Source organism: Myotis myotis, unplaced genomic scaffold, assembly GCF_014108235.1.
Source record: "Myotis myotis isolate mMyoMyo1 unplaced genomic scaffold, mMyoMyo1.p scaffold_m19_p_7, whole genome shotgun sequence".
In the NCBI taxonomy this organism is placed as follows: Eukaryota; Metazoa; Chordata; class Mammalia; order Chiroptera; family Vespertilionidae; genus Myotis; species Myotis myotis.
In genome coordinates this window covers 77880048-77892725 of record NW_023416379.1, presented here as the reverse complement: position 1 = coordinate 77892725, position 12678 = coordinate 77880048, and the positions used below count along the sequence as shown (strand labels likewise).

Sequence of the window (12678 nt, the reverse complement as noted above, 5' to 3'; positions counted from 1 at the left end):
AGTGCCGGGAGGCCTCGCGGCTCCGCTGATCCTGGGTTCGGGAGGCCTTGTGGCTCTGCTGATCACAGGCCAGGAGGCCTCGTGGCTCCGCTGATCCCGGTGCTGGGAGGCCTTGCGGCTCTGCTGATCCCAGTGCTGGGAGGCATATTACCCTTTTACTATATAGGATAGAGGCCTGGTGCACGGGTGGGGGCCGGCTGGTTTGCCCTGAAGGGTGTCCCAGATCAGGGTGGGGGTCCCGCTTGGGTGCCTGGCCAGCCTGGATGAGGGGATGATGACTGTTTGCAGCTGGTCACACCCCCTTCAGGGTGGGGGTCCCCACTGGGGTGCCTGGCCAGTCTGGGTGAGGGGCTGAGGGCCGTTTTCAGGCGGGTGGGTAACTGAAGCTCACAACCTCTCTTTTATTTCTTTTTTCTTTTTTATTGTGGGATTTTATTTACCTTCTATGGCTGCCACTGGAGCTGAGAGCTGTCTTTAGCTCTGAGGCTCAGCTCCAGCTCTGAGACCTTGGCTGCTGAAAGCAGATTTCTGGGCTTTGTTTACCTTCTGCATTTAAAACTTTGTTGCGAATCCAGCTCTTAGAACCCGGCTGACTGAAAGCAGGTTTCTGGAGTTTTGTTTAGCTTCTATATTTGTAACAATGTTTCTTAGAGAGCAGCTGAGAGGCCAGCAGCGGCAGCCGGGGAACCTGGCTTCCTCCGTTACTGGAGCAAGCAAGCCTCCATGTTCGCGTCAGCTGCCTGGCTGTCGGCCACCATCTTGGTTGGCAGTTAATTTGCATATCTCGCTGATTAGCCAATGGGAAGGGTAGAGAAGTTATGGCTAATTACCATATTTCTCTTTTATTAGATAGGATAGATATACATAGCAATGGACACAGACAATGGATTGGTGAAGGCCTGGGAGGATTGGGTATGGGTGGAGGGTGTAGTTGAAAAAATAAAAACAAAAAAACAAAAGGGACATCTAAAATACTTTCACAAATAAAGATAAATTTAAAATAAAATATTTAAAAAATAGGACCAGGAAAAAGGCATGTGGAAAAACCGGAGCATAAAAACAATCTGTGTTCTGCAAAAACATCAATGATTCATATAAATGAGGTAATATGACATAAAAGAAAGTGAATAATATAAGATTACCCTCTCTAGTGAACAGAATTCCTTGCAGTTGCTGCCCTAGCCATCCTCCATATACATGTAAATTGTCTGTTCTCTTAATACAAAATGAGACCAAAATGTGTCAACGTACTATTCACAGAACCTAAAACATCCACATGAATCTCTTTTGTCCTGTACAATTTCACTTTGCCTGCCCCCTAGTCTCCAAGAATGTCCTTGTCTTTCTCTAAGTAGTCTCCTCGTCACTTTTGCCTGGCTTTGCACCCAAGCATGGCAGACAGAGAATCCTAGAGGCCCAAAGTTCTACAGTGGCTGTTTGCAAAGGGGGAGGAGACTGCAGTAACTGCCACACTGGATACACTTTATGAGAGAAGGAGAAGGGAAAATATCGTGAAGGCCTCTCACATATGATAGAGCAGGATGGCAGGATGCCTACATGGCCCAAGGAACCAGAGGGAGCAAATTACGGGCAGAAGAAGTGCAACCAAAGGCTGGAAGAGGAAAGGTTTGCAGTCAGCTGACTCCTAGCTCTTTGGTCGTTGCTTGTAATGGACAGAGTCCATTGGGGGAAGCATCAGACACTACAAAGAAGACCCTGCTGTTGGATGTGGACAGGAAGTAACATCCAGGAGCGTTAGCATGCAAGATCAAAGCTTGTCTACAAACAATGCCGACAATGAAGGAGGAGAAAAAATGAGAGTGGTAGGAGATGCAAGTCAACCTGGGCTGGCCCAGCCCAACCCAGAGAAGGTAGGATTCAAGGAGAAGAAACTACAAGAGAAGAGCCTTGGACCACATCATTCTGCACAAAATACACTCAAGAATCTTCATTTTACTGTTCAACCAACAGACAGAAAGAGCTCCTTAATCCCTTCCTTTCCTCCTCAAAAGCCACAGTAAATTCACTTATGAGATGGACTGGTATGATTTCAGAACAACTGTAAGTGTGCAACCTAGATGTCCCTTTCCATTCTCTCTAAGGATATTAGCAATATATAAAATGATAAACATGTTATCCAATATAATATGGAGAATATAAGTAACTAGTAGTTAATTATATTCATGAATGTCTGTAACAAACATTGAGATTATTTCCCTGACATAAGAGCCTGGGGAACGTGAGACTCTCACGGCTGTATTGTCATCTAGCCCATGTGTCCTGAGAGCTCAGCCATTTAGGTGTTGGTTTAGCTCCCCTACAGCTCCCTCTATCCAATCCTGTCTTCTTGGGAACCTGACGTCCCGATTGGCTCTCTCATCCCTTTAAACTGCCTGCTTTGTGACATCATTCTCCCACCAAACCTACCACCGCCTGGTAGAATCTTGGGGTGCCCATGGAGTTGTCTGTCAATAAATTTGGATCATCGCAACTGACCAGTGACCAGTAACTGGTGACCAGTGACCAGTGGCCAGTATGACCAGTGACCTTCGTACTGGACACATGTGCTCTTTGGCTTCAGCCACTGAGGTATCTTCATTCCTTGCATCTACAGTTGATATTTGCTCTTCTTCTCTGACCATGTCAGGTAAGGAAAGAACCCGTTTGAAGTTTTTCATTGGATTGTTGTTTGTACCTAAATTTAGCAACAGTGTCAAAAGAGCATAGAGTAAGTTGGGGAAATATGATATAGAAGTCTGCAGACCTAATTTCAGTTTAGATTTTGACATCTACAAGCAATGTGACTTTGGACAAGTCATTGAATCTCTCACCAAAAATGATTTTTTCCTCATCTGCTACATTCGGACGTTAGATTGGTTGTGGACTCTAATCCCTTCCTTTTCTAATATGGAGTTTTAAAGAACACTCCTGTTGACAATGAAATCAAGACTTCTTGACAGTGTTTCAACAGCAAAACCTAAGTCATGTAGAAAACTAGCAATACATATATATATATATATATAGTCTCATGTGTAAAGATCTCCAACCACCAAGGTTTCAACTTTAGTATTTTAAATTGAGTGCTGTTCCAAAAGTAATACTCATGTGGTTTTGGAGTTTTCTATCTAAAATAGGATAACAGAGGAAATAGGGAGAGAGGATGGAGAGTACTGGGCTATAGGAAGGCAAGTATTTCAATGTAAAAAAATTAGAACTGGTTTCGTCAGCACAGGCCAACAGGAACCAAGAGGGAGGGGAAAACACAAGCAGGAAGGAGGGGAAAGTATAAAAATGAACAAGGAGAGCGTGAAAGAGCTCATGAGAACAAAAAGAGTAGTTTGCAATGGAATATTGGAGGGAACCAAAGATTTTAAATGAAAGCAGAAAGAGCATAGGGTGAAATCAGCTCGGAGTAGGGCAAAGTAATGTGGATCTCAGCAAATGCTTCCATTGATAGAATAGGAAAGAAAGTAAGGCTGGAGTTGGGTACCACTAGCCAAAGCAGTGTAGCAAAACAATCCTATTCGGCTGCCTGTTTTCTTATTGCCTCTCTGAACACAGATGGCATGTGACAGTTTGCAATATCAACATTTAAAAATGTATTTCAGAAATGATGTTTCTTATATACAAGAAACTAAGAAAGGTGATTTTCTAGGGCCGTGGTCGGCAAACTGCGGCTGGCGAGCCACATGCGGCTCCTTGGCCCCTTGAGTGTGGCTCTTCCTAAGCCTTAGGAGTACCCTAATTAAGTTAATAACAAGGTACCTACCTGTATAGTTTAAGTTTAAAAAAGGTGGCTCTCAAAAGAAATTTCAATCGTGCTACTGTTGATATTTGGATCTGTTGACTAATGAGTTTGCCGACCACTGATTTAGGGCATTGGAAATAACAGAATTTTCAGTGTTTCAATTCATTCTGATTTTTAAACTATGACAATGTTTTGTCTAGTAAAATAAATAATTTAAGACCTAAAAGAGAGATATGTCCTAAATAGAATCAGAAAGAATACACCCTTTGTGTGATTAGTATGTTCGAAGTCAAAGATGCCCTTCATCTTCAAAGTTATTTTCTTCCTAACGCAGAGAGCACGCTGATACACAGCCACTGCCTCATTTCAGGTCATAGCTACTTAAGGAAAATAAGAGAGCATCAAGCCCCGCTTCTCTAATTTCATATTTCTCAAAAAACAATTTTTTAGATTCTCTTGGGGATTCCTATATTAATGTGTTTTTTTTCATTGAAATCTATTGATGATGGTTATAAGACTTTGGGTATGACATCCTTTCCTGGATGTTGAAGATGATGACAGTCTAGGTTTTAAGATAAATATAAAAACCTTCATGGTACATTTCAACTGTTCTCTTCTCTTTGTTATTAGGTTATATTAATTGAAATACACATATCTAATACACTAAGTATTTATTACTTACTGGGGAATAGTCAGAGAAACACAAATGATTACAATAATGGAATTCCTTTACATTTACTTTGCTCTCCGCTTTAAACTAGTATTTACTGAACTATTGGTCTGCATTTATAGGAGGCACATATGCATCAGCAGTGATTGCAGTGTGATGCTTGTTATGCATTTTCTACTGATATATCTCCTCTGTCCATATGTACTGGCTAAGAACTTACTCAAAATCACTTATTCTGGGTTGTTTCTGGTTAACAGTATTCACTAAAATAGAATAGGCAATATTTACCTTTAGGATACTGATGTATGAAACAGAACTTCATTTTGTAGTAAATTTATTAGGCTTTGACGTTTGCCACGTGCCTCACTTCTGGAGAAACTCACTCTCAGATAGCCATTTTGAGGTAGGACCAGAAATCAGGCATGAAGACAGTAAGAAAGACGCTTTAAGTTTACCAACTGCATTGAGCTTCTATGAGAATTATAGGAAGAGCATGTGAAGGGCACAGGCAAAATGAGACGCTGAAGATTGTTATGACAATAGATGTGCTGTCTTCCCATGGACAAACAAACATCTGCATCAGAAGTTCTATTGCTCTTACATGTTGGCAGTGTAATGCGCAGAGTTCTGGCAAGGAAGTGGGGATGTTTAGGTTATGGAAGCAGGTACTAATAATAACATAGGGAGAGAACCGAACCGTAGTTTCCTCACTCATGAAATGAGAATGCTAGAACAGGGATTCTCCAAGGACTTCTGGTTCTAAAATGCTTTAATTCTAGGAAAGAGCATACAAATCAATACTACTGTAGGTTCAAGAGCGAGATAGGTCAGGGAGTGGTTGCTTCTAGCCGAGAGAACAATGTATGAACCACCCACTTGGGTCTTGTGTACATTTTCGCTCAAGTTTTTATAGTATATATAAAAGCCTAAGCGACTGAATGACCAAACGACTGAATGACCAGTTGACTGGTCGCTATGACACGCACTGACCACCAGGGGCAAACGCTCAACGCAGGAGCTGCCCCCTGGTGGTCAGTGTGCTCCCACAGTGGGAGCACCGCTCAGCTGACTGATGGGCACCAGAAACCTGGGCTCATGGCTGGAGCAGCTGCAGTGGAAGGAGCCTCTCCCACCTCTGCGGCAGTGCTACCACTACCAAGCTGGAGCTGCTCAGCGCCTGGCCCTGGCTCGGGCTCCTCCCCGGTCCACCTGCTGCTTCGTGCACTACTGCATCCCTCAGGCCAAAACCAGCAATCCGATATCCCCCCAGGGGCCCCGGTTGTGAGAAGGCACAGGCACGCTGAGGGACCCCACCAGTACATGATATATATATATTTTCTTGACTTCAGAGAGGAAGGGGGAGGGAGAGAGAGAGAGAGAAACATCAATGATGAGAGAGAATCATTGATTGGCTGCCTTCTGCAGGCCCCTTACTGGGGAATTGAGCCCGCGACCTGGGCTTGTGCCCTTGACTGCAATTGAACCTGGACTCGCAGGCCAATGCTCTATCCAACTGAACCAAAACAGCTAGGGCCGAAAGCAACAATGCTGTTGCTAATGCTGTTTTTCACACATATTGTTTATCAATCTCTTTGATTTTTTTTCATCACCCTCTTGTTCCCTACAGAGAATTCCAAGAATCCACCTTTCCTTGGAATTTCCACCTCTCTGCAACGCTCTCTTCCTGTGGAGAGCAATGCAGGAAGTGTCTGCAATTTCTACAATGTCTCTGCTCCAGCCAACAGTTCACCATGGCTCCTGCCATCAGCCTCTGGCACCTCTTTCCAACCTCTCATGGGGGGTGCCTACTTTTACCAACATTCTAGCACAACCATGTTGTCTGGAATTCCAGGCCAGAGCCCTATCTCCATTCCAGCTGCTTCCAATCCTAACGTTTTTGAGTGGGCTCTTACAGGAGACACTGAAAAGAAGTCATCATCACTCAGAAACTTCACTGTGACTGTCACTGACCAGGACACAACTGTCACCTCTATGTCTCTGGCGTCTCAGTGTGATAAACCCTCAGATGCCTATAATATGGCTCCTCAGTATCCATCACTTTCTGTCAACCTTGTTCAGGGGGCACCAATTCAGGGACAGAGCCTGTCACATCCCTACCAGGTGGGAAATCATGTGTGTTACTACAATCAAGGCACAATGGACCCTCTGCTCTCTGAAGAGGGTGGTCCCTACCTGCAGTCCTATGGCTCTGTGTCTTACACAGAGAGCAGGGCCTCCGCCCCTGACCCAGGGATGGTCATGGTGCTAAAGGAGGCTCAGTCCACAAATAGGATACCACCAGCCTCCACCTCTGGAATCTGCTACTCTGTGCCTCCTCATCCCATCACAAAGACAGGTTTTCAAGGTGAGTCCAAACAGTCACAAGGAAGAGGAATAAGGTCAGCATTCAAAACTAGGGTCAATCTGCAGCTGGGAAGTGGTGAGTCCTCAGACAGGTAGAATGTAAGTCCTGTGACTTTCACCACTACCACCCTCAGTCAATGCCCTCCATTGCCAGACTCTTCATGAGGACACCTGACAGAGGCGGGAAGGTGGGAAACTAACAGCCATGGATGCTACATGTAGGAGAACTCCCAGAGCATACCAAGGGACACCACACTTTCCACTGCCCTGCATGATGAGTCCTCCAGTACTACAATGCGGCAATAAACTCCCTTGGTTTATTGTTTTAGTCTCTTTCTAAGGCCTTTCAGTACATTATTGTGATAGTGCCCATTTAACTTTCCACCACTTGCTTAGTTGACACCTGGATTTAGGATCACGTGTTCCAACATCTTGTCCAAAGCAAACAGGCTATTATCTCCCCTTGCTTATAGACTTCGTCAGGAAGAGTTCCATTCCCTGTCTTAGTCCTTGGTGTGAAGTGTTTTCATTCACTCAGGAAAGTAGAGAGAATTACAAGGGTTCCATATGAGAATGGGAAAGATTTTTTAAAAATCACTTTTATTTTTTATTTGACTTATAACAACCCTGTGAAATGCAAAGAGTATCCTTTAAAAAAAATGACATCAAATGGTCACCATTAAGAACCAGAACAGTTGCCTTTGATCTCCTAGCACACGGTGCTGTTCATGATGCTGCAAAAGAGCTTGTAGGAATGCCTTTCCCACTGTTGGAAGGCACATGATTGTTGCAATGGTGGTGCTGAGGGAGCATCTTATTACCAGGGACTGACCGACTTCTCCTTGATTCCATTGTAGTGATGGAGACTTCCCTGGCATTGCAACTTCCAGGCCAAATATTTTACTTACCACCTACTCAAGAATTCCTCAAGTCCGGCAGTAACAGACATATCCAGGTACTTGAGAGTTATCCACCACCGCAGAGTGGGGACATTTCAATGGCATCCCTAGTCCAGAGTCCTAGGAATCTCCTGGCACTGCCTCCAGCTCCAAGCCAGGAACAGAAAGACAGTAAGAATGTGGAGAATATTAAAGCCAAGCTTTCCAAGCACGTGAATGGGTACCAGATCCCAACAGAATATGAAGCTTCTCCACTGCTCCCTTTAGAAGTCCCTGACATTCCACAGGTGCTGGCCTGCACTGATCCCCTTGGCCAAGAGGAGCAGCCTGGTTGTGACAACTCTGGTTTGGCAAAGAATAGCCTGAGTCTTAAGAACCAAGGGACACTTGAAAATGGGACTGAGTCTAATGACAGTTTTGCAGACATCGACACACTGGTGGAGGGTATTCACCTTCCACAGGTCTTCACTTCCTTGGATGACCCTGATCAGCCCCAAGGACCCAAGGCGATCAAAACCAAAGACACCAGGGGCCTCAAGTTGCACGAAGTGCAGAAAAAGTCAAGTGCCAGAAAGACTCGCTCTGATCAAGGCAGGAAGATCAAACACAAAGCCTCTGAGTCTACCAGTGATGCTCCCAAGGCCAAGATCAAGCCCGAGAGCCCAGATTGTGTGTTTGTGGGAGAACTGGTTCCTTGCAATGCTGCAGCTGGTGGCAGGGCTCCTTCGAACATGGCCAAGCATTCTAACAGCAAACCTCAGAAAGCTGCAGCCAGCAGGACCAGCAATACTAAGAGCCATGGGCAGCAAAACACCAAAAGAAACAAGGAAAACTACTCCAAGAGAGCTGAGGAGAGGAAGCAGTCAGGGAACAAAGTCAAGGCAGAGGAGAAGCCAGCCATTCCCAAGATGAAGAGAAAGAAAAGTCATCCTGAGCTGCCACAAGAGGCCATCAAAAAGCCTCGCAGCAGCCTCGGTATGCACATGCTGGAGTCTGTGCAGGTTTTCCATGCACTGGGCAAGAAGAGGGATGAGACAGCTGACCTGTCTTCCTCGCGGGCCCTGGGAAACTCAAGCAACCCCAAAGGCCCCCAGCCACGCCCAGCTACCAAACCATGGCTGGTTACGCCCCGCGAGGGCAAAGGTCCTGGGAAAACTCAAGTCAATCCCCAAAAACCATATGCAAGTGCTCACAAAGGGGCTCCACCTCCATCCCAGGACAAGCTGCCTTCTCCCGGGAAGGTCAAGCTGGTGCCATTGGTTTTTCCGACCGTGGACAAGCCTCAAGTTCGACCTGTTCCTCGCAGGCCACAGTCTCTGGCATCACGTCGGCCTGCTGTGACCAACCCTGCCAAGCCTGCTGCAGTCAATGCATCCCTGCCAAATCCTGTATCTTTGACAGGTCCTGTCAAATCAGCTCAGCCAATATCGTCCAACTCAGCTGGACCAGGTCTGAACAACCGCGACTGCCCTAGTGTCCCTCAGCCTCCTGCTTCTAGGCCTGGGCCCTACAAAACCTCATCTTGTGCTTCTTTCCAGCGGGAGCCTGTTCACTCCGCTGTGAGCCAGCCCCGGACTCCGCTCAAGCCTCACAACCACTATCTACTCCAGGATTTCGCCCTCCAACCAATTCCATGGAGGAAATCTGAGCTTCGGGGGCCAGTCATGTCAACACCCATCACAAATGAGCAGAGGCCAGATCGAGAGGCCATGAAGAGGAAGGCTCAACTAGAGCGTGAGAATGCTGCCAAATTGGGGGGAATGCAGCATTTCATTGAGAGGGAAAAAGAAATGGACATTTCTCTGTACTATGGCTATGTGATGTAGGAGATGCTGGGAGTACTGGTGCATTTGGGTACCTGCTGTTTTTCCATTGATACATAGATAGATAGATAGATAGACCATATAGAGATAGATAGATCATAGCTAGTTAGATAGATAGATAGATAGATAGACAGAAAGAAAGAAATTTCTCAATCTTGGTATATTTAATAACAATAAAATTGAATAAGTATTATAAATTAGCATTTAATAATAAAGAAGTATTTTGTGTTTTGAGATGCTGTTAACTGTGCTCTTTCTTTGGTGGGTATGAGGATCAAAGGCTGCTTGATAAGGAAAGAATTGGAAGTTGGATCGGCGAATGAGGGTCAAGGGGTAAGCACTGTGGGAAGAAAGGAACTTGGGCCATGGCCAGAAAGGCCAAAAACCGGGAGAGGTTATGGATTTATAAAGAGAAGCAGGAGGTGGGTATATGGCAGAAGTGAGAAGCAGGATGTGAGATTAGTGTGAAAAGAGGAAAATCTGAATAGAGTTGAGAGGGCAGAAGCTGAGTCTAGGTTGACCAGGAGAAATGTCAAAAGTCTCTTGGGAAGTTGGCCTTATGTCTCATGACCACTAGGTAAGTATTTCAGAAAACAGATTCAGGACACATTTCCTATGGGTATGGGTTGCCTTATGCATATATGATGGTGGTTGGGGAAAGTGAGAACAAATTAGGGGAATCTACCAGATGAGTGGCAAGGGCTTAGAGTTACCCCGGGGCAGCTGATAACAGGGGCCTACAGAAGTGAATGTCTGCAGTAGGAGGCCCACCCAGGACAGGACGTGGGAAATAAATTATCATTGACTCCACACCTATGCCCAGGCCCATGAATACACCACTTCAGTTAACCTTCACAACATGCAAGGCCAGTATCCCTGTGTCACTTTACCTGAGAGGTTCAGTAATGGGCTGAGGTCACACTGCATGCAGTAGAGTAAAGCCTCCATTTGAGGCCTATCTCTGAAGGCTTCAGTATTTGCAAGTGGCCATAGGTCACCTACCTGGCTTTCAGAACACAGCATCCAGAGCCTCCTGGTGCATGAGATCAAACATCAGAAGAAGCCTAAACATTCACTTGAAGGGTAAGCTAGGGCCTCCTGCATGATCCCAGGCTGCACATGCCGCCTTGTCTAAACACCACCATCAACTGAGCAAAGCCCAAGAGAAAAATCCTGGGAAGCATCCATGTCCACTGGCAAGAGCAATAGGCACACTGAGTCGCAGGTGACGAGCCCCCTAACTGCAGTAGCTAGGGATTCCCATGATTTCCATGGGAACACCGAAAAAGAGAGACTGGTTTGGATTGCAGATATTTAGCTCGTAGTGTTAGTCTCATATTACATATTAGTATCAGGAATTGGGCAATGTAATGCAGGATTCCAAGAGGGAAAGCCTTGAAAAAATTTATAATTTTAAGCCATATCTCTACACTGCAACACTTCTCACAATTTCTTCTCAGGTAAGAATGCACCATCTTTGAAAAAACTCTTCCTATCTAATAATAGACAAACATGGTAATTATCCATACCTCCGCTATGCTTCCCATTGCCTAATCAGGGCGATATGCAAATTATCTGCCAACAAAGATAGCGGCTGGCAGCCAGGCAGCTGAAGCGAACATGAGGCTTGCTTGCTCCAGTGATGGAGCTAGCCAAGGTTCCCGGCCTGCCGCAGCCGGGCTCTGAGCTCCAGTCTAAGCAACAATGTTGCAATTATAGAAGCTAAGCAAACCCCAGGTATCTGCTTTCAGCCAGCCGGCCTACGAGCTGGAGCCGCAACAAAGCTTCAATTACAGAAGGTAAATAAATCCCAGAATAAAAAAAGAAAAAAAAGAAAAAAGGCGTGACTGGGAGCTTCTGTTGCCGGTTTGGCCCGCCTGAAAACAGGCCTCAGCCCCTCATCCAGGCTGGCCAGGCACCCCAGTGGGGACCTCCACCCTAAAGAGGGTGGGAGCAGCCTGAAAACACCCATCAGCCCCTCACCCAGTCTGGCCAGGCACCCATTCTGGACCCCCACCCTGATCCGGGACACCATTCAGGGCAAACCAGGCGGCCCCCACCCGTGCAACAGGCCTCTATCCTATATAGAAGGGGTCCTCAAACTTTTTAAACAGGGGGCTAGTTCACTGTCCCTCAGACCATTGGAGGGCCGGAGTATAGTTTAAAAAGAACACTATGAACAAATTCCTATGCACACTGCACATATCTTATTTTGAAGCAAAAAGACAAAACGGGAACAATTACAATATTTGTATTTGCATGTGGCCCGCGGGCCGTAGTTTGAGGACCCCTGCTATATAGTAAGAGGGTAATATGCAAACTGACCCTAACAGCACATAGACTGGGAATGACTGGTCACTATGACACACACTGACCTCCAGGGGGCAGACGCTCAATGCAGGAGCTGCCCCCTGGTGGTCAGTGCGCTCCCACAGGGGGAGCTCTGCTCAGCCACAAGCCAGGCTGATGGCTGCCAGTACAGCGGTGGTGGTGGGAGCCTCTCCTGCCTCCTCAGCAGCGCTGAGGATGTCCGACTGCAGCTTAGGTCTGCTCCCCGCTGGCAAGTGGACATCCCCCGAGGGCTGCCAGGCTGCCAGAGGGATGTCTGATTGCCATCTTAGGCCCCATCCCCCCAGAGAGCAGGCCTCAGCCAGCACGTGGTCATCCCCCGAGGGGTCCCAGACTGAGAGAGGGCACTGGCCGGGCTGAGGGGACCGCCCACCCGAGTGCACAAACCTTTGTGCACCGGGCCTCTAGTATCTCCTAAGATGAAATGTTGGCCTATAAATGAAATATGTGTCTTTGGAGATTCCATCTATAGGAGCTATCTTCTTGTGGCCTCTTGGCCTCTTGGATCACACACTTCATACACAATGGAAGTAAAAAGCCCAAGGTAGATTGATCCAGGCACCCTAAACGCTTACCATCAAGAGAAACTACAACATCCATAGACTTCCTCTCTCAAGCCAGCTTAATCCATAGATAGCATGGGGTAAAGTAGGTTTACAGCTGAGTATGGGAAACAGAGACTTTATGGTTGTATGATTATTTATACATAATTGTACTATTTTCCACACACACAACTGTAAACCTACTTTTGCCCCACCCTGCAGAAGACTGGGTTAGCAACACAGCACTGTCTTCTCACAGTAACAAGAGGGTTAGTGAGAAAAG

General features: G+C 46.2%; 1 protein-coding gene across 1 annotated transcript; it reads left to right on the top strand.

Annotated features, from left to right (window-relative positions):
• The first annotated feature begins 2640 nt into the window (after positions 1-2640).
• On the top strand, positions 2641-9511 carry LOC118660751 (uncharacterized protein C2orf78-like). Its single transcript, XM_036318422.1, has 3 exons — positions 2641-2647; positions 6046-6783; positions 7640-9511. The coding sequence occupies exons 1-3, from the start codon at positions 2641-2643 to the stop codon at positions 9505-9507; spliced, it is 2613 nt and encodes an 870-aa protein (XP_036174315.1). The 3' UTR covers positions 9508-9511.
• The last annotated feature ends 3167 nt before the right edge of the window (positions 9512-12678 follow it).